Genomic DNA, 18,687 nt, shown 5'->3' with positions numbered 1-18,687 from the left:
AGCCCCCGCCCGTGCCCGAGCCGTCCCTGGCCATCTCCGCCGCCGCGCCCCGGGCGCCGGAGCTCGCGACCCCGGAGGGCATCGCGCTGGTCCTGGAGGTGCTGACGGAGTCGGGGGCGCGCCGCGCCCCCGACGCGGCCCTGGACGTGGTTGCGCGGCTGGAAAGCACGGCGCTGGAGCCCAGCTGCCCGCCCGCCCTGCTCCTGGTGGGCTGGGAGACGGCGCTGCTGGGCTGCGCCGCCGCGGTGTGCCGGGGTGGGCCCGGCGCCGCCACCGCCGCGGCGCCCTGGTTTGAAGCGGCGCCGGGCGACAACGCGGCGCGCGGGCCGACCTTCTCCGTCTGCTGGATGACGGCAGAGGCGCGGACGTGCAACGCCTTCCCCAAGCTGCTGCGCGCGGCGCAGGAGCTGTCGCGGCGCCTGGAGCGTGCGGCGCCGGGGGTCTGGGCGGCGCCCCGTGATGGGACGGCCACGGGAGCTGGCGGATTGGGCGCCGAGGATGCGGGCGCTCCCAGCCTGCTCGCCCGCCTGCGCCAACGCCTGCACCGCCGCCTGCTGTGCTCGCTGGCGTGCGGCGAGGGGGAGGAGGGCCTGTCCCCCAGCGAGCACGCCGCGCTTGCCGCGGGCACGGCCGCCCTGGCCCGCTGCCAGGGCTCCGTGCAGGCGGGTGGACGAGGGGGAAGGGGCGGGGAAGGGAGGGGGGCCATGCGTGCTTGCCTGGGGGCAGCGTGAGACGAGGGGGCGGTGGGGTCCAGAAAGGTAGCACAACAGTCTGTGCTGAACCTCACCTCGTCACACCAACATAAGGCTCACCAACAGGCTCTCCTCCACATGAAATCCACCCACAGGCGCTGCGCTGCCTGGTCCTGGACCTGCTCTGCCTGCTGGACGGCAGGGGGCCAGCCGGGGGCAGGGCCCGCGCCCTGCTCCCGCCCCTCACTGCGGCCCTGGACGTGTGGCCGGCGGCGCTGGCCCCGCAGTCTGCCGACCCGTTGGGCGACCGCGTCCTGGCCGGCCTGAGGGCGCTGCTGCGCGCGGCGCACAGCCACCCCGGCCCGCCCAGTACGTCCCTGCTGCAGACGCCGGGCCTGGAGGCCGCGGCGCGGGAGGGGCTGCTCGCACTGGGCCGTGCGCACTGGGGCTGGGCCGGGTGTGGCGAGGGTGGAGGGGCCGCGACCACCGAAGAGAATGGGCAACCAGACGACGACTCGGACCCAGGCGTGGACGAGGATCTGGCGCCTGTGTCGGCGGTCCTGACTGACTGGCTGGCGGGTGGCGATAAACCGAGTCCAATCCCCGCCAGCAATGACTCGGACACTCCTGTATGACGTTGACACGCTCGTGCCCATTTGCACACCGCCCCTTGTGGCAATGGCAACACATGAATATCCCCCTCCACACAATCTTTTTGTCTTTGGCGCTCACCTCACCCTCTGATCCACTCAGCTTCCTGTGCTGAAGACGTGTAATACAGAAAGACCCCAAGGACGTAGGAGTTGGCCCTCATGCCAGGTGAGGGCTGCGTAGAATATCAAGATGCACACTGCAGAAGGAGAGGCAATTGCATGGTGAACCCGACCAAGCGCTGGGGACAGGTCACACACAGCTCACGTACCTCCGGGAGGAAGGAAGGTGTCTTCAGAATGCGTCAACAATATTACCTAGTCTAAACTCACCGCCGTGCAGATTCATGCAACATAATGCTGCCACCATCTCCCAATTGCCCTTGCCTTCAATCCCGCAACCTCGAACCTTCTTCCTTTTACAAGGCTTGCTGTACTCTGAAGGCAAAACGTGGACAAGCTCGTGTACCGCAACACTTCAAAAAGGGGTTTGAATCTGGCAGAGGATTGCCCGTGCGTGGGAACCACGCAGGTGGGAATCGACTCAAGAGGGAGGAGCGGGGGGCACAGACTGTCATCATAAAAATAAGGACACCTCTGGAGGGATTGCGCGGGAGGGGGCGATGATGTCAAGGCCAAAATGGGAAGGATTCTTCTGTGGGTGTGAAGCTCCACAGCAGGGATCTGGGGGTTTAGAGGGACGATTTCTGGTTTGGGAAAGCTACAAGCATGAGGTTCTCAACGAGTGTCCGAGGGAGGGGCCGGGGCGTCGACCCTCACAGCAGCCCCGCTGACACCTATGCCGAAGAGGCGGAGGCGCCTTGAGCCTGTGTCGCCCCGGGAGCGGCGTGGGCGCTCTGCAGCACGCTGCTTCACTCCTTGCTGCCGAGCTCGGGGTCGTCGACGCGGCGGCGGGTTCCGAAGGTGCCAGCCTTGATCTTGTTGATGGGCGCGAAGGGCACGATGGGCAGGATGACGCGGCCGTACAGCTCCTCCATCAGGGTGGCCACGGCCAGGTACCAGGCGATGGCGGAGACGATGAAGCCCCAGACGCCGGCAAACTTCATCAGGTTGTGATTGGTCTGTCCGCCGGCCAGGAAGAAGAAGAGCAGGGCCAGGGAGAGGAAGAGGGAGGACAGGGCCAGGTTGGAACTGAAGGTGCACAGCCACAGGAGGAAGGTGTAGATGCCCCAGAGAGACAGCTGTGGGGGGGAGGTTGAGGGCGGGGATCGTGAGAATGATGTTGCGACGAGAGGTTGGTGCAGCAGGACCATTGACAATGGATGCCGAGGTGGCCAGCCACATCCGACAGGATGTATGGGTGCGAAAACACCCGACCACCAACAGTCTGCCCCATCGGCACACCCCCAAACCCAATCAACTCACCATCATCTCTTCTCCCTTTACAGAGGTGGGGTAGACACCAGCCGCGACGAGGGTTCCGTTCAGGGCGACGGCCATCCAGAAGCCGCCATAGGAGACGAAGGCGACGGTGGCAAACGTGTTCTTGCGAGAGTACTCCAGCACGCCGGCAATCAGCTGGCACAGGCCACCGAAGAAGAAGCCAAAGGCTGCACGAGGAGTGAGCAGAGACTGGCGATGAGGGGTCGGAAGACGCTCGGAAGCGGTTGACAGCTTGGCGAGTATCAATCCCTGCGAGCTCCTTCACCCCAGCACTCACAGTAGACGAGGCCCACAGAGCCCTTGTCGACCACAGTGGAGTTGATGCCTTGCAGGAGGGCGGTCTGTAGCATTGCAGGGGGGTAATGTGTGAGAATAAGAGTATGCATGGAGTCAATTGTCCATCAAAAATGCTCAAGAACAGCAGGTTAAGCCCAGGACACCATGCCCACTGCTCACTGTGAGGCCGAAAGCGAACAGTCCAAGGGGACCTGCGAGGATTATGAAATGGGTGCAGCACGTCAGTACAAAGATGCTCCTCAAGATGTGCAATCTGAAGGTGCGAAGGCAAATTCAATGGAACCAAAGATGCGAATGCTATCCATGCCCATCTTCGACTGGAAGTGAGAGCGCAACTGTCCCGACATTGTGCAGGTCATAATATCAACGGAGGTTGCACCTTAACGCAGAGATACTGCCTGGCACGGGGACTCACCGGGGTTGCTGGTGGCTGGGATGGTCTTCACGCCATCATCAGTCAGGGTTGCCAGGCGGGCCTCAAGAGCGACGATGGTGCGCTCGAGACGAGCGGTGGATGCGTCGGCCATTTCGAAGTGTCGACTGATCAGGAAGGCTCGCACACGATGTCCAAAGGGCCGATCTCGGGGTCGATGGGGAGTAAAATGGGATACAAACGTTGCAGTGATTGGTATGAGCGATGTATGTGCTTCGCACCCGGCAATGTGCGCGCCTTTGTAGGAGTTCGTTGAGGTTGACAAACATCAGTACAACGCGGCCCGAATTACTCAAAGAAAGTGCGGAGAATGGTCCAAGCTGACAATGAAAAACGCTGACTTGGCACCGGCTCCGGATACGTGAGCATCGGCAAACGCATTCTGCGTTTACCAGCGTCATTCTCATGGGACCCCTGAGAATTTTTGCTGGAGGAACATGGGTTCGTGGGAGCAGGATGGGCGAGGAACTCCGCGCGGCTGAGTGTGGGCTTCACGCAACTCGCGACGACGTGACGGGTGTCCTGATTCTCTTTCGGTCAGCGGACCACTTTCTGCATAGCTCCATCCATGGAGCTCAATAAATCTCTGACATGGTGTTCGTAGAGGTAACGATGACTTATATGTCCGGTGACCTCAACATAGGTTTCTCGTCTCGCTGAGCTCTCGCGAAAATGGCTAGGGTTTCAAGGTGCCGGTCCTTGCACTGCACATCGTATAAGCAAGACGAGCTCGAATGTGACGCCAAAACGGTATCATTTAGATTTCAATTACAGCGCGTAAGGTATCTAATTACCATAATTGATGCACCCAGGTGTACATGGATCCAGATCACTTCCGCACACCCCCTCGGCCAGAGGGGCTGGGCCTCTCTGCTGCCTCGTTATCCTTGGCTGATTACCGGGTCGGGGGGGGGGGTCCCTAGATCCATCTTCAAGTTGCTGTGTATGCGCACAACTGATCAAGGGAAACTACTTACCAAGTGCAAATAAAGCTCATATCAATGTGGCGATGCCTCTTCCTCGCATGTTGTGGTGGATGGTTTCTGTGGAAGGTGAAGGAGCGGCTGAACGCCCGTCCTCCTGAGATGAACAGCCCTTAAATTGAACTCACCTGTAGAGAACTTTTCACGGCACTCATGCTTTGGCTCGTGCAAACACCTGCCCTCAAAGGCAAGCACATCATCACCTGTGAGGCTTTTATCGTGCTAATTGAGGTCGCGACAAACCAGGTGCCTGCAGCAAGTGTTGTCAGCCCCAGTAATGTGGAGGTGGCTTTGAAGAGCGCATCCCCAAGCCCCATGCTCTCGGTTCGCAGGGTCTGGACAGGGTGCCCGGTGCTTCCCCCGGGATCTGCACTGCCTGCGACAGGATGTGAAAACTCAAGATTGTTTATGTATATATGCGACATTTCAACCATCACTCCAAGCGACGGTTGGCTCAGCACCTGAACGGACTGAACGGCTCCTCAGACCTCCGCTGCCAGGCGTCGTCAGTGTGAGCAGTCAGGCCACCAGAACGCACAGATATCCACTCCTCAGATCTTTAAAGGGCTTATATATCCTACAGTATACCAGGTTGGCTGGGGTGCACGCTGATCGCCCTCCTTGTCGGTCACGATGACCTGTTGCCTTCGGGAAGCGCGCCAGCCTGGCAATCGCCGAAATAGACATATGGTCACCACCTCGGCCCCATGCGCCGTGACTATCCCTGCAGCCCCTCGCGGCCCACCACCTGATTACAATGGAGAACGTCCGTAACATAAAGATGCCTGCGGGTGGGGGTGGCTCCCGCTTGGCATCGTTGCTTGTGGTCGGTGGCGCGGCGGTCTATGGCATCGCCAACAGCCTGTTCAACGTCGAGGGTGGTCACAGGTATGGTTTAGTGGCGTTTCACCAACCATGCATCGGCCGTGGCGTGTCCCAGGCCCAACCCCATGGCTTGCTGCTGCTGGATGCCGGAAGCACTCTCTCCCGCCCAATGCGCAGGGCCATCGTGTTCAACCGCATCGGCGGTCTGAGTGACGAGGTGAAGCCGGAAGGGACGCATCTCATGCTCCCCTGGTTCCAGCGCCCCATCATCTTCGACGTGCGTGCCCGACCCAACGTCATCACCTCCACCTCCGGCTCCCGCGACCTCCAGATGGTGCGCGATTGCGTCCTCCATCGTGTCATTTCACTGAGCATGCTTCTGTTGGTGTCGGCCGCATGCTGCGGCCCAGCCGGAGGGAGTCGCCAGCAGAATGCAACTCCCCAAGCTTGTTTCCCTTCCTGCAACCCACACAATCTGCAGGTCAACATCGGCCTGCGTGTGCTCACCCGGCCCATGCCCGAGAAGCTGCCGGAGATCTACCGCACGCTGGGCACCGACTACGCGGAGCGCGTGCTGCCCAGCATCATCCAGGAGACGCTCAAGTCGGTGATCGCGCAGTACAATGCCTCCCAGCTGCTCACCATGCGCGAGGTGGTATCGCGCGACATCCGCCGCATCCTCACCCAGCGCGCGCGCTACTTCAACATCGTGCTGGACGACGTGAGCATCACCAACCTCACCTTCTCCCGCGAGTACACCTCCGCCGTGGAGGCCAAGCAGGTGGCGCAGCAGGACGCGGAGAAGGCCAAGTTCATCGTGAGTCTTTCCTTGGAGGGATGGGGGGTGGGGGGTAAAGGGTAAGGGGTCGATGATGAAGTTTGAGAGGGGGAAGTTGCTGCACCAGGGCCGTCTGCAGTGGGGGCCTGGCCAGCAGTAGCGCTGCGTGACATCACGTGAGGGGAGGAGGGGGAATGACCGGCATGCCCTATGCCCATCGTGAACTGATCGGCAATCTCCAGCCCTAGCTTGCCGCTGCTGCCGACTCTCCCAAGGTCGTTGCTACTTCCACCCACCCCGCTCTTCTCCCTTTCCAATCACCAGGTGGACAAGGCGCAGCAGGACAAGCAGTCGGCCATCATCCGGGCGCAGGGAGAGGCGCAGTCCGCCACGCTCATCGGCCAGGCCATCAAGGACAACCCCTCCTTCATCACTCTGAGGTGGGTGTAGGGGAGTGTTATGGCAGAGTGGGGGAGTGCGTGCAGGATGGATTTAGGGCAGTGGCTGCCAGTAGAGTGGCGGCGTCCAGAGTGATCAAATGTTGCTTAGCAAGCACCCACCCATCCATCCCCACACCCTGTAACATCGTGCAGGAAGATCGAGGCCGCGCGCGAGATCGCCGGCACGGTGGCCTCCTCCGCCAACCGCGTGTACCTCAGCTCCGAGTCCCTGCTGCTCAACATGTCTGAGCTGGACGTTAGCAACAAGAAGAAGTGAGGTGGTCTTCAGCAACGGAGCGGGTGGCGGGGGACCCGCCGCGCTCTCAGATTCAGCTCGTAGGCCCCAGGAGCGACTTGCCGAACTCCAGACGCCCAGCTTCTCTGCAGAGCAACGGACCCTACTCGCACCCTGAGCAGGCGGAGTTCCCCTATAGCGGGCGTTCGTGGGCATTCCTGCTCCTATCCCCCCTGCTGCCTTTCCCTTGTTGCGTGTCCTGTTGTCACCAGACCTGCCGCCGCCTTGCTGACCAAAGTGTCAGTAAGCAGTGTCTGGTACTGACCTTGCTTCCGAGTCAGGGCCCAGGGATTGCCACAGGGTGGGCCTCTGCTGCAGGCAGCTCCAAACCCCTGCGCTCGCCCTGCCCCTGTTGCCCCCAGCGCTGTCTTGAGCCCGGTGGCACACCATGGGGGTTTCTCTTACAGGCACAGACTGCATCGGACTGCCGGCAGCACTCACTCCTGGAGCATGTGCTCGGAGTCCACGTTCTCGCCGCTGTCCACCTGGGGCACGCCGCCGCCCTTTCCACCGCCACCGCCGCGCTTCTTCAGCCCGCTCACGATGTCGTCGATGCGCAGGAGGAGGGTGGCCGCCTCCACTGCCGTCTTCAGCGTCTGGGCCTTGACCTCGTACGGCTCCCAGACACCCAGCTCCCGCATGTCCTCCACCTTGCCGGTGTTTCCTGTCGGGGTGAGGGCGAAAGTGTTGGTGTTTTTAAGTATGCAGGAATGCAGGTGACGGGCAAGCTTCATTCTCATCTGCTGGCAGCTTGAGGCCCTGGCCACCCCCCACCAATCCTCAACCCAACCCCTGTTCGGAGAAGCCGCCGCCCTCACCATTAATGCCGAAGCTGCTGCTCTTCTCGGCGTGGGCGGCGCGCAGCTTGCTGATGGTGCGGATGACGTTGGCCCCGCAGTTGGAGGCCAGGGTCCGGGGGATGACCTCCAGCGCCGCGCCCACCGCGCGGTAGGCCGCCTGCTCATTTCCCAGCACGCCGCCGGCAGTGGACAGCTCCGCCAGGCCGTGGCTCACCGCCATCTCCACCGCGCCGCCGCCGGGGACGAGCCGCGGATCCAGCACCACGTTCCTGGGGGGGTCACAGCAAGGCGTCTTGGTGTGTGTGTGGGGGGGGGAGCAGGGGAGGTGCAGCACACGGCATCTCCAGCGCAGCACAGGCCAAGGCCGAGCTAGCGGCCGGACAAGAATTGTTTTCCTGTTGGGGAACGAGCCGCACATCGCGCGATGCGCGCTGGGCGCTGCGCGATGTGCGGCCAGAGGACCGGCTTGCTCCCCCAAGGCAACCCCCTCCCCATCAAGACCGGATGCCATCGCAGACCTGGCGACGCCCATGGCGTCGTGCAGATTCCGCTCCACCTCGTTCAGCACGTCCTTGGAGGCGCCGCGTAGGACGATGGAGCAGGCCTTGGGGTCCTGTGGACACGGGGAGGGCGGGTGTGTTGCGGTCACGGCCATGTGCGATGGATTCTGGCACAGGGCCTGTGCAGCGCCTGCTGCACTGGCGCAGCGGCCGGCTCAGGGGCCCGGCCTCGGAGCGCGGTCGTGCCAGCAGAGCCTCTTTCTGTACACCCCTCCCGTCGAGTACATGGCGCTCATTCCCTGCTACCCGAAGCTTTGCGCTTGTGTGGCAGCGAGGCCGTGGTCAGACTCTTTCACCCCAAAACGTACACGCCTCCAGCCCAGCACAGAACTCAGACACCAGCACACCTCGCAGTCGACAATGAATGTCCAGAACTCGTCGCCGATCTTGCGGACCTCGAACAGGCCGGCCCCCGTGCCGATGTCGCGCTCGGTGGCCTCGTCGGGGCGAGACACGATGGTGGCCCCCGCCGCTCGCGCGATGCGGTTGTTGTCCGTCTTGCGCAGGCGGCGGATGGCGGAGATGCCGGCCTTGGTCAGGTAGTGCGCCGCCAGGTCTGACAGCCCCTTCTCCGTGATGACCAGGTCGGGCTTCAGCGCCGCGATCTGCGCGCACGTGCGCGCCACCCAGTCCTCCTCCAGCTTGAGTAGGGCGGCCCTGTGGATGAGAAAGGGAGAGGGTGGAGGGGGGGGTCCCGTGTGCGTGGGGTTGGCTGGGACGAAGGGCACGGTGGGCAAGCCGAAAGAGGGAGGCACGAAGGGGGGCAGCAGCCAAAGAGAGGCTGAGAATGATCCACGGCAATCACCACTCCCCCCTCTCCCTGCTCCATGCTGGCCCGCAGCAGCACAGCTCCCGGCCCCCTCATACCAGTCTTCCTCCTTGGCCAGCTCCACGTTGGTCTGGTTCTCGCCCTTCTTGTACTCCAGCGGGCAATCGAGGAGGAGGATGCGGGGGTTGGCGATCTTGCGGCGCATGCGCCCGGGCACCACCACGTCCTTCTCGAACATGACGCCACGCAGAACGCGCGAGTCCTCCAGGGAAGCGCCGGGGATCTTCTCAACCTTGGAGTACGTAAGGGGGGTGTGATCGAGGGCGGTGTGTGTGTGTGTGGGTGGGTGCGATTGCTATGGCAGGGATCGACACCCACTCGCACAAATGAGCACAAGCTGAAAACACCTGCATGGGAGCGAGCCGCCTACGCACTGTCTGCCACCCTGTGGGTGTCTCAACCCCCTCCCTCCTGGATTCCCGCCCCTCCACAGTTGCACCCACCTTGGCCCACTTCTTCAGGTCGATCTCGGGCGTGCCGCCGGGCACGTCCACCTTGACCAGCTGCACGGCATCCAGCGCCAGGTCCTTGGAGTGGAGGAAGGAATAAAGGGAGGAGAAGTTGGACGCAAGGATGTGGTCCTATTTTAAGGTGTCAAGAGGTCCGTGGCATCGCTTCAACAGCCCCCTTCACCCTGGGACAGCAGGCATGGTGGCGGTCCACGCACACACCAGTATATTGGTGAGCAATGCCTGCACAGAGTCCAGAACATCATTCCATAGCGTCCCTGTCACAGACACACGCACACACACTCCCTCCCCAAAACCAAAAAGAGGCAGAGCTCCTCCCCCCTTCCACGCCTCACCGCCACCAGATTGCCCAGGCGCTGTGTGAATTTGGTGCCGATGCAGGAGTTGACAATCTTCAGCATCTGGTCCCGGTCCTGGACGTCGATGGGGAAGGCCGCGGCATCTACGAGGCGCAGCGCGTCCTCCAGCGCGCGCATGTAGGCGCGGATGATCACGGTGGGGTGCAGGTTGCGCTCCAGGAAGGGCTCCGCGGCGGCCAGCATCTCCCCCGCCAGGATGATGACGGAGGTGGTGCCATCGCCCACCGCCTCGTCCTGCGTCCGGCTGAGCTCGATGATGGACTTGGCCGCGGGGTGGGACACGTCAATCTCGCGCAGGATGGCGTTGCCGTCGTTGGTCAGCACGATGCCGCCGTTGGCATCCAGCAGCATCTTCAGCATCGCACGTGGGCCAAGCGTCGTGCGCACGATGTCGGCCACGGCCTGTGGAGTAGGAAAGAAGGAGTGGATGGAGATTCATTCGAGGAGTGAGCGACTGAGTGTGGGTGTGGGGGGATTGGTCTTTGGGAGGAACATCCAAGGCAGAAAGGGGTGGGTAGCCGAATTGCACACTGGTGCGGCCAAAGTCACACCAACTATGGCGCAGGTGAGCCATCTGGGGTCAATGATCACATACACCCCACTCAGTCATGCGACAATGGATGCTGGGCAGCCACGGTGCGAGCCTCGAGCAAGCAATGACATTGGCCGGTATAAGCCATTCCCCTTCCACGGTGCGGCGCGAGCGGGGGCACCAGAAGCTGGTCCACAATCACATCGCCTAGCATACCCCAAAGAGACCAATAATTACACCCACGAGATCACCTTGGCGGCCAAGATGTTGCCATACTGCGCCTTCTTGCCGGTGTCGCGCCGTGTGTTGGTCTGCAGCACGGTCACCGGTGCCTGCATCATCGTGGGCCTGAGGCTGCGATCGCCTCACTTCCCGTGTTTGGCACGCAGGTCCGGGGTGTGTGGTGCAGCGGGCTGACTTGAGGGCCTGCTGAAACTTGGTGGGTCCTCGTGCAGGGGCGGTGATCAAGCGCTGACTCGGCGTGCGGGAGGGGGTGCTTTAGCCTGTGGCGACTCCCAGTGGTCTCCCTAGTAATCAGAGTATCGATGGAATGTTCAAGAGCGGTCTTCACCCTCCAGCCTGATCGAGCGTCCCTTCAAGCGTAGCCTCCTTCCCGCCACGCCACCTCCGCAATGGGTTTGGTTCTTGCGGATTCCCAGTTCCTACCGATTCTCGACTGCAGAAAATTGTGGATTCTGCTGGGCTCAACCTATCTACAAGCTGTAATGCACCATTTATGAACCATCTGATACAGTAAGAGTGATCATGCGGTGCTTCCAGGACCTTTCGGCGACGACGTCGCGCTCTCGCAACCAAGGCCTGTGCGGGAGTCTCCAATCCGGTGCATTCACGAGCATCAGACCACCCAGATACTCAGGAACCGCCTTGAGACATGCCTCATCATGCCCCAGACAGCAGGTGAAATGGAGGGGCACGGACGACATGGTCGTGCATGTTCCAGATTCTGCCCACATCCATGCATGGACACCGGCCCGGCCATTTCACCTACCCGCAGACGGTGTGCGCATCCATCGGTGGATCGGCACGCACGGCATTAGCCGCGACGCTCATGGCGCTCTCCATCCATTCTGGGGCGCCCGCCTGGGCCGAGCTCGCCACTGTTCCCCCAGAGACGGCCCTGCAGGCAGCGAGGCCGCTGCCGCAGCAGCCTATTGACAAGGGCCGAATCTGGTTTGTGCTCATAGTCGGTGCATCCGCGCTCTTTGGGGCGACCGTGCTCCTCGAGAACAGGGCTGCCTGGTTCCCAGCCATCGCCAAGGCCAACCAAGCCATGAAGAGTGCCGCGACGGCAAGCAGTCGGAATGGGGAGGTGAGAGTATGCCTGGGCTGGGGATCTGAACTGTGCAAGCTTCCACCGTGGTCAGTGCAATGGCTTCATCGAATGTCACCCTGTCTTCTTATTGCCAAGTCTGTTGACCCCTGATTCGCAGGCATTGCCTCAGGAGGGGCCTGAGGGTGCGTCGCCGGTACCCCTGGACCGGTCTGGGCATGAGGCCGGTGCAATCACTGGAGCTGCAGGGGGTGAGGGAGAACCATTGGATACGGCAGTGCTCGAGGGTCTGCGTGAGGGTCGGCAAAAGGCCCTGCGCGGCAGCGAGGAGACTGTGGCGGACGCGGCCGACCGATGAGGAGGGGCGGCATCGCGCCTTCTTAAGGTGGCAGGGGTCTCGTGCGACATCGCATTGTGCCCGCCGGACTCCTCCAGGGGTCCACACCTGGAGCTTCCTCCCTGCGGTGTCCCAGCCCACTGCATCTCAGAGCCCATGGCCTTGTGCTGGTTGTGCTGACGGATTTTCAGGGTCTGACTTGGTGCCCTGTTTCGCCGCTGCGACCAAGAAATTGTTCAAGAGACAGGCACTCCACACTGCAGAGTACAAGGCAGCAAATTCATTGCTCCGCAACCCGACTCAGGTGCAGGATGCCCAGCGCGACTGCCCCCCCCGCCACCAGTAGGGCTGCTGCCAGGAAGCTCCAACTCGTGAGAACTGGGGCAGCCGCGGGTGGAGGCGCGGGGGCTGCGGCTGCTGGCGCCGACGCAGGCCCCGCCGGCCCCTCTGCCGCATCCTGTTCCGGGGGTCTGCAACCCCCCCCCATTCCCGGAGGGGGGGCAGCGCGCTGGGCCTCCTCGTGCCTCGCCACCCAGTGGGGGAAGAGCTTGCGGAAGGTAGGGCTGCGCACATTGAACGCCAGGGACTGGGCCGCCAGGGCCGCCTTCTCTGCGGGCGTGGAGGTCACCACGCCTGTGCTGTTGGCGGAGTCGTACATGAAGGAGAGCAGGCCGGTCAGGATGGTGCCTACCGACCACATTGGATTCCAGCTCTCCGGGTGGAAGTCGGTCTGCGGGGATGGGAGGAGTTTTGGAGGGTACAGGTCTGTGCACTGGTCCAGACACTGTCACAATCTGAGCTGCTGGTTGGTTGTTTCTCGTCCACCCGGGGGTCGCCAGCTAGAACGCACACTGCGGCTCATTGCTGGATTTCGCCTAGAAAACGTGGGCTGCATTGATGACCCCATCATACCCCACAGGAGGATACAAGTGGCACCACTGGCTCACCATGCTCATGCACAGCTTGGTGTTGGTCGCAAACCTGGTATTGGGATGAAAATTACAGGACAAGGATTGGCTTGAGAGGTAGCATGATTCTGATACAATTAAACATGTTTGAAAGCCAAGGTGTCCCATGTACATTTGCACCAAAGCAGGCCGACGAACGCTTGCACAGCTTCCCGTGACCATTACCAATCCCCAAACCAGCGTGCCTGCCGTTTGGGGTGAACATCAGGATCGAGGGCGGCTTGTATGGGTAGGAAGAGGGGAAGGTGATCTTTCCATGGTACACTCCGCCCTTGAACTCATCCTGGCCTTGCAGTACAAAGTGCCATTCCTGCACGCAGGTGAGCGAGAGGCTGATGTGGGGCTGATCAAAGCTGGGGGGTCGCACCCGGCATGAACCTGATGAAGGACAGCCACTTGCAGGTCTGTCATGAACAGGCGGGGCACCGCCCCTCCTCACCAAGAGGCTACTGGGACTAGGGTGCGCCTCTATGCACGGCACGGGGTCCTGCGGACGTGAAACATGCTGTGTCTGCAGTAACATAGGGCCGAGAGGAGCCACGAGCAGGCTCGCGTCCCAGGCATGCTGTCGTAGGACTGGGAAAGATGCAGCAGGTCACCACCCCGCCCAATCAGCGCGTACCCGGACGATGGCCTTGTACTCCTTCTGTAGCCTTGTGGCACATGATTTGGAGATAGACATGTACAGGGAATCCCTGGTTGGCTCTGCAGGAGGGAAGATGTGACTCGGAGGGGCCACTCTTCCGCCAGGACCAGGAAATACCGCACGCGCAAAATACAATAAGCAGGCCCCAGCACCGCAGGGTGCACTTCAACAGCCGTATGTGAGCTGGACCTGATCTTCTTTGACCTGTGCCTGCTCTGCACAAGGCTTCAAGCTGGTGGGTGGTTCAGCTCGAGCCCAAAACCACGCCTTCTCGCGCCCTGGCTGCCCGTCCCGTCGCTGGGGTGACCCGGCAACGTGCAGGGCGCGAAGTGCATGGGAACATAGTGGCACGATGGCTGGAGTAGCAACGACTCAGGAGACGTTACTTTGGAACTCAGATACTATTAGATTGCATGCAGCGTCAATGCTGATCCCTCCAAACTGTAACTTGGCGTGTCGGTGAGGGAGTCAGCCCGCGGCCCTTGCTGCACACACATGGCGGAGAGAACACCTGATATGTAAACGCAACAGCCTGACATCTAATGAGTGCAAGAGGATTGAGCGAACCCCTGCTGCCTGTCGGCACGGTACGCAGGATTGGCAAGGTTGGGGGTTGAGAACCTGGCAGCGCGATTTCCGAGATGGGCCGATGAGGCTGGCGATGGGCTGTTGAGGCCCTTCACACTGCTCCTGGAACGCAACCCCCCAACAATTTGCCCACTCGACCCGCGTCCCACCCACCAGGGTCGCGCTGAGGGCCAGGAGATACCCCACACGCACGGAGAAGCATGGCAGGCAGCCACGCCGCCCAGCACCGTCTCAGACCTGTTCCTGTGCAGGAGACTCTGGCGCCTCGTCGTGCTGTTCAGACCCTGGCAAACCCTCTTCCTGGCTGGACTGTCCATCGCTGAGGCGCTCGTGGTTGCGCAGGGTGAGCCCCGAAATGCATGATACTTTGGGCAGACCCTGGACTCGAAGGCTTGGTCCTTGATCAGGTCTGGAGCTTACGTACAGCCATGCATGCCCTGATGACCCAGCAGTGCTTGGCACCTCGAAACGTGCCTTGCCCTCCCCCCCTTTGCCGCAGTGGGCAAGGTGGCCGGCAGCTACTACGCCATCCTGGTGGACTTTGACCCCGGCGCCTTCCTGGCCACCACGCTGCACTCTGCAGTCCTGTACGCCGCCTGCGCGGTGCTCTCCGGCGTGGGCACCGCGCTGCAGCGCCGGCTGGCGCTGAGCTGGCGCCAGCGCCTCACTGCGACGCTGCACGCCGCCTACTGCGCGGGCGCCGCCTTCGCGGGGCTGCGCCTGGACAACCCCGACCAGCGCGCCACGCGCGACGCGCGCGCGCTGTGCGACGACCTGGCCGCCGTCGCGCGCGTGGCGGTCAGCATCCCCTTCCGCGGCGCCTACTACGCCGCGCTGACCGCCGGGTACCTGGGTTGGCGCGGCCTGGCGGTGGCCGCCGCCTACTTCATCTGCGCCACCCTGCTGCAGTGGTGGGAGGGAAAGAGTGGGGGGGAAGTGATGGCGGTTGATGGGTCGGGTGGTCGTGTGATGGTGTGAAGGCTGTGCGAGGCTGAGCAGGCCCGTTGTCGGGAAATGGGCTGTGTGGAGGTGCCCGTCACTGTGTCACAGGGGGCTATCATCCGCTGATCACCAGTCCCAGCCTTGGTGATCAGATTCCCCTAGGACCGCAGATCATCTCATCAATCTCCCCCCACATCAAAAACAAATGAAGGTCTGTGGCGGTCCCCCTGGCGCGGCTGGTGTACGCGCAGGAAAGTGCGGAGGGCGACCTGCGCACCGCCCACGCCCGCCTGCGCGCGCTTCGCCACGACGCAGCCCTGGCCGGCCGCGGTGGCGACGGCCACTACGGCGCCGAGGCCGAGGCGCTGGGCGCCGCGGCGGCCGCCGCGCTGGGCGCGCAGGCGCGGCTGGCGCCGCGCCAGGCCGCGCTGGAGGTCAGCACCAAGGCCGTCGACTACGGCGGCGCGCTGCTGACCTACACCGCCGTGGCCGTGGCCGTGTTCTCTGGCACAGGGCCGCGTGGTGGGGACCCTGGCGACACCGCACGCTTCGTGTCCAACGCCGCCTTTGCCACCATGGCCCTGGTCTACACCTTCACCGAGCTGATGGACAAGCTTAACACGTACGCGCGCCTGCCTGGTGAGGAGGAGGGATGAGACTTTGTTTTGTGAGGGGGATTGGGGGGCGAGAAGAGGCGTCGAGGGGTGGCTCTTGATGGAGTGGAGGGGTTTGGCATCTGCCATGGGAACTGCTGAAGAGTGGGCAGCTGGCGGGCGGGCGGGAGGTGCACCGATCCATCACCTGTGTAAAACGCGTGGTCTGGAGAAGTGATCGGTGCATACAGCCATGGCAGGCAAATCCACTGCCATCCCTGTCGCCGTTCTTTCCTCAGGCCTGCTCGCGCGTGTGGGGGAGCTGCTGGAGGAGCTGGAGTCTGGCGCTCCGTCGATTGAGAGGAGTGACACGGCAGGCAGTCACAGCCAGCTGAGCCCTTGGAGGGTCTACGGCCCGGCCCCGGCCTCTCTCTCTCTCTCTGCGTGGGTAGGGGAGGCTCCCGCCAGGGATCCCGCTCTGCGCTTTGCATCGAGCTCGGAGCCCGAGGCCGAGCTGTCGGTGCACTGCCTGCCGCGCGGCAGCGCCATGCATGCCCGGGCGCGCGCCGTCTTCCCGCAGGCCCCCGACGTCGGGGCCCTGCTGGCCTGCCTCACCCTGCAGCCCATGGCGCACGAGTCCAGGGTGAGGTGGGGGCTGGAGGCGGGTCGGAGGTGGGGTCCCAGGGGAGCCCACGGGGAGGGAACCCGGCCTGACGATGGTAGAGTCGAGGATGGGGATGCGGGCACCATCCGCTGCTGCTGCCATGTACCCGCCTGGTGACTCTAACAGCTTGCCCCCCAAGACCCTCCTCCATACCCATCCCCACATGCCCACCCACCCCCCGCCCCATGACACCCGCCGCTAAGCCTCACACACTGCCAATACCCTTCCCCTGCACCTCACACCAGGACGGCTCCGAGCTGGACGCCGCCCTGGCCCGCTTCCTGGCCTGGGTCCACGCCGTGCACGTTGAGCTGGTGCCCCGGGGACGGTGGGTGGACGCGGTGGACCCCGCCACCGGCCGCGCCCTGCTGGGGCGACCGGGGTCGAAGCCGTGGGCCGAGGCGGAGGCCGCGCGCCACCTGCTGGGCTACGGCGTGGCGCAGGGCGTCTCCTCCTGCGCCTTGCTGGTGCACCCGCGCCTGGGTGAGAGGTGTTTTGTTCTTTCTTTCCGGTCCATGGGAGAGGGGAGGCAGGGGCTTGTCCTTGTGCAGAGGAGGAGCGGGCCCTGGCTGCGTTCTGCACCTCCTCCCGGTTGGGCGGGCGGATGAAGAGGGGCCCATGGCGGCAAAGCGCAAGCCCACATGGTCTCACGAGCGCGTCCCATGTGACGTCCCGCAACCCTCATTCCCTGGCTCTCCCCCCCCAGGGTCGAAGGTCTTCCCGGCCACGCTGCTGACCGACGCGCCCTGGGCCGAGTTGGAGCCGGCGCTGCGCCTGCTGCCGGCGCCCGGCGCCGCTTCCCCGCCACCCCTCCCCTCGCCACCGCCACCGCCGCTGCTGGAGCTGGAGGGCCTGAGCCTGCGCACGCCCGACGGGCGGTGGGCGGCGCGCGACCTGGCCCTGCGCCTGGCCCCCGGCCGCGGCGTGCTACTGGCTGGCCCCAACGGCGCTGGCAAGTCCACACTCCTGCGCGCGCTGGCGGGGCTGGCGCCGCTGGCCGCAGGGCGCGTCGCGTTTGAACCTGGCGCGCGCGTCGCCTGGCTGCCGCAGCGCCCGCTGGCCGCGCCGGGTGCCGCGCTGTGGCAGCATCTGGCCTACCCGGCGCGCGGCCCGCGCCCGACGGAGGCCGCCGCGGGCGCCGCGCTGGCGGCCGTCGGGCTGCGGCGACTCATGGCCCACCCCGGCTGCCTGGACGCGCCGCCGCCCGACGGCCTCTCCCCCGGCGAGCTCCAGCGCCTGGCCTTTGCCCGCCTGCTCCTCTGCCCGCCGGCCCTGGCGCTGCTGGACGAGCCCACCTCCGCGCTGGGCGCGGGAGCGGCGGCCGAGGCGTATGCCGCCCTCGCGGCCGCGGGCGTCACCTGCCTCAGCGTGGGCCAGGACGTGCCGCACCTCCGCGCCGCGCACGCCGCGGTGCTGAAGCTGGTGGGCGGGGATGGGGCCTGGACGCTGGAGGGCGGCGACGACGTGGCGCCGTGAGGCGCGGGGGCGTTTGGAGGAGCACGGGTCGAGGCGGCGGCGCGTGTCGACCGTGGCTCTCGCGCCTCCGATCGTGGGTGCACGGCAAACATTCTCAAAGCCAGGAGCGCACAGTGTTGCCGAGTGCGTGCATGAACTTTGTGAAGTCTTCACTGGTCCGCCTCACCCCATACCCCTTTCAGAGCTGTTCCAAAAGTACCCTGGATCTGACCACTTCTCGATTTTCCCGTGTCGTCCCATCCAGACCCTGCCGAGTGCACAGCCACGCCCAGCTCAGTTTTCACCCCCTCTGAGCCGGTCCACCTGCTCCGCAACACACACGCTCTGCCAACCTGTACAACAGTCAACCACAAACCTGCACAATGAAGCAACCGAGAATCATGTCCAACACCGGCTGCAGGGGCCGGCACACATTCGCCTGCATGGCACACCCACATGCCCAGAGGACTCCCAGATACCCCAGGTTCAGGGCCGCCGGGGCCTGGGGCCCAACCTCATGGCGGCGTCCAGGGCGGCGCGGTAGGTCCGCTCGTAGTACAGCTTGCGCGCGTGCCAGCCGCGCTCCCTCTGCGCCTTCGCACAGCAGTCGATCGCAGAGTCGACGCCGACCTGGGGCGCGGTTCGCGCCAGCTCCTGCAGGCTCTTGGTACGCGTCCCCCTCTTTGTCGCGGGGGCGGCGGCAACCTCCCCCTCCCTCCCCACCGCTCGCAGGGGCAGGGGCCCGACCCCGAGCGGGGCCCAGGCCTGCGCCGGGCCGCGCCGCAGCGCCAGCAGCAGGCTGGCGTCGCGGCGCGGCGCGGGCAGGGACCTGCCGGCGTCGCCCGCCGCCGGGCAC

At 63.9% G+C, this 18,687-nt stretch overlaps 9 protein-coding genes across 9 annotated transcripts in view; 4 read left to right on the top strand and 5 right to left on the bottom strand.

Annotated features, from left to right (window-relative positions):
* F751_3888 (hypothetical protein) overlaps positions 1–1,327 on the top strand; it is a gene marked incomplete at both ends in the record, with an annotated part of 3,136 nt that extends 1,809 nt beyond the window's left edge. The window contains 2 exons of the mRNA XM_011398244.1: positions 298–656; positions 848–1,327. Coding sequence (XP_011396546.1) covers positions 298–656; positions 848–1,327 — 839 coding nt within the window. The remainder of the gene's footprint in view (positions 1–297; positions 657–847) is intronic.
* An 887-nt stretch (positions 1,328–2,214) lies between these two features.
* Positions 2,215–3,570, bottom strand: F751_3887 (Uncharacterized protein; the record flags this gene model as incomplete). Its single annotated transcript, XM_011398243.1, has 5 exons — positions 2,215–2,544; positions 2,729–2,913; positions 3,024–3,087; positions 3,203–3,234; positions 3,459–3,570. The coding sequence occupies 5 exons, from the start codon at positions 3,568–3,570 to the stop codon at positions 2,215–2,217; spliced, it is 723 nt and encodes a 240-aa protein (XP_011396545.1).
* Positions 3,571–5,216: 1,646 nt separating this feature from the next.
* On the top strand, positions 5,217–6,779 carry F751_3885 (Prohibitin-2; the record flags this gene model as incomplete). Its single annotated transcript, XM_011398241.1, has 5 exons — positions 5,217–5,347; positions 5,462–5,618; positions 5,766–6,101; positions 6,387–6,502; positions 6,656–6,779. 5 exons carry the CDS (start codon positions 5,217–5,219, stop codon positions 6,777–6,779), a joined length of 864 nt encoding a protein of 287 aa, XP_011396543.1.
* F751_3886 (hypothetical protein) lies at positions 5,981–6,280 on the bottom strand (the record flags this gene model as incomplete). The annotated part of the gene is made up of 1 exon (XM_011398242.1): positions 5,981–6,280. One exon carries the CDS (start codon positions 6,278–6,280, stop codon positions 5,981–5,983), a length of 300 nt encoding a protein of 99 aa, XP_011396544.1.
* Positions 6,780–7,234: 455 nt separating the features above from the next.
* F751_3883 (T-complex protein 1 subunit gamma) lies at positions 7,235–10,688 on the bottom strand (the record flags this gene model as incomplete). Its single annotated transcript, XM_011398239.1, has 8 exons — positions 7,235–7,461; positions 7,616–7,866; positions 8,116–8,210; positions 8,505–8,814; positions 9,025–9,218; positions 9,430–9,513; positions 9,792–10,217; positions 10,599–10,688. The coding sequence occupies 8 exons, from the start codon at positions 10,686–10,688 to the stop codon at positions 7,235–7,237; spliced, it is 1,677 nt and encodes a 558-aa protein (XP_011396541.1).
* F751_3884 (hypothetical protein) lies at positions 8,128–8,700 on the top strand (the record flags this gene model as incomplete). Its single annotated transcript, XM_011398240.1, has 1 exon — positions 8,128–8,700. One exon carries the CDS (start codon positions 8,128–8,130, stop codon positions 8,698–8,700), a length of 573 nt encoding a protein of 190 aa, XP_011396542.1.
* Positions 10,689–11,416: 728 nt separating the features above from the next.
* F751_3881 (ATP-binding cassette sub-family D member 4) lies at positions 11,417–17,852 on the top strand (the record flags this gene model as incomplete). Its single annotated transcript, XM_011398237.1, has 7 exons — positions 11,417–11,677; positions 14,334–14,520; positions 14,677–15,088; positions 15,331–15,758; positions 16,012–16,355; positions 16,622–16,859; positions 17,083–17,852. 7 exons carry the CDS (start codon positions 11,417–11,419, stop codon positions 17,850–17,852), a joined length of 2,640 nt encoding a protein of 879 aa, XP_011396539.1.
* On the bottom strand, positions 12,256–13,625 carry F751_3882 (putative ubiquitin-conjugating enzyme E2 33; the record flags this gene model as incomplete). Its single annotated transcript, XM_011398238.1, has 4 exons — positions 12,256–12,705; positions 12,923–12,956; positions 13,078–13,253; positions 13,566–13,625. 4 exons carry the CDS (start codon positions 13,623–13,625, stop codon positions 12,256–12,258), a joined length of 720 nt encoding a protein of 239 aa, XP_011396540.1.
* A 465-nt stretch (positions 17,853–18,317) lies between the features above and the next one.
* The window catches only part of F751_3880 (Snurportin-1), a gene marked incomplete at both ends in the record, with an annotated part of 6,943 nt that continues 6,573 nt past the window's right edge, over positions 18,318–18,687 (bottom strand). Inside the window, one exon of the mRNA XM_011398236.1 lies at positions 18,318–18,660. Within this exon, the coding sequence (XP_011396538.1) occupies positions 18,318–18,660 (343 nt within the window). The remainder of the gene's footprint in view (positions 18,661–18,687) is intronic.

Source organism: Auxenochlorella protothecoides (assembly GCF_000733215.1).
Source record: "Auxenochlorella protothecoides strain 0710 unplaced genomic scaffold scaffold42, whole genome shotgun sequence".
Taxonomy (NCBI): Eukaryota; Viridiplantae; Chlorophyta; class Trebouxiophyceae; order Chlorellales; family Chlorellaceae; genus Auxenochlorella; species Auxenochlorella protothecoides.
The sequence above is the reverse complement of the archived record's forward strand: the minus strand, read 5'-3'. Positions and strand labels throughout refer to the sequence as shown.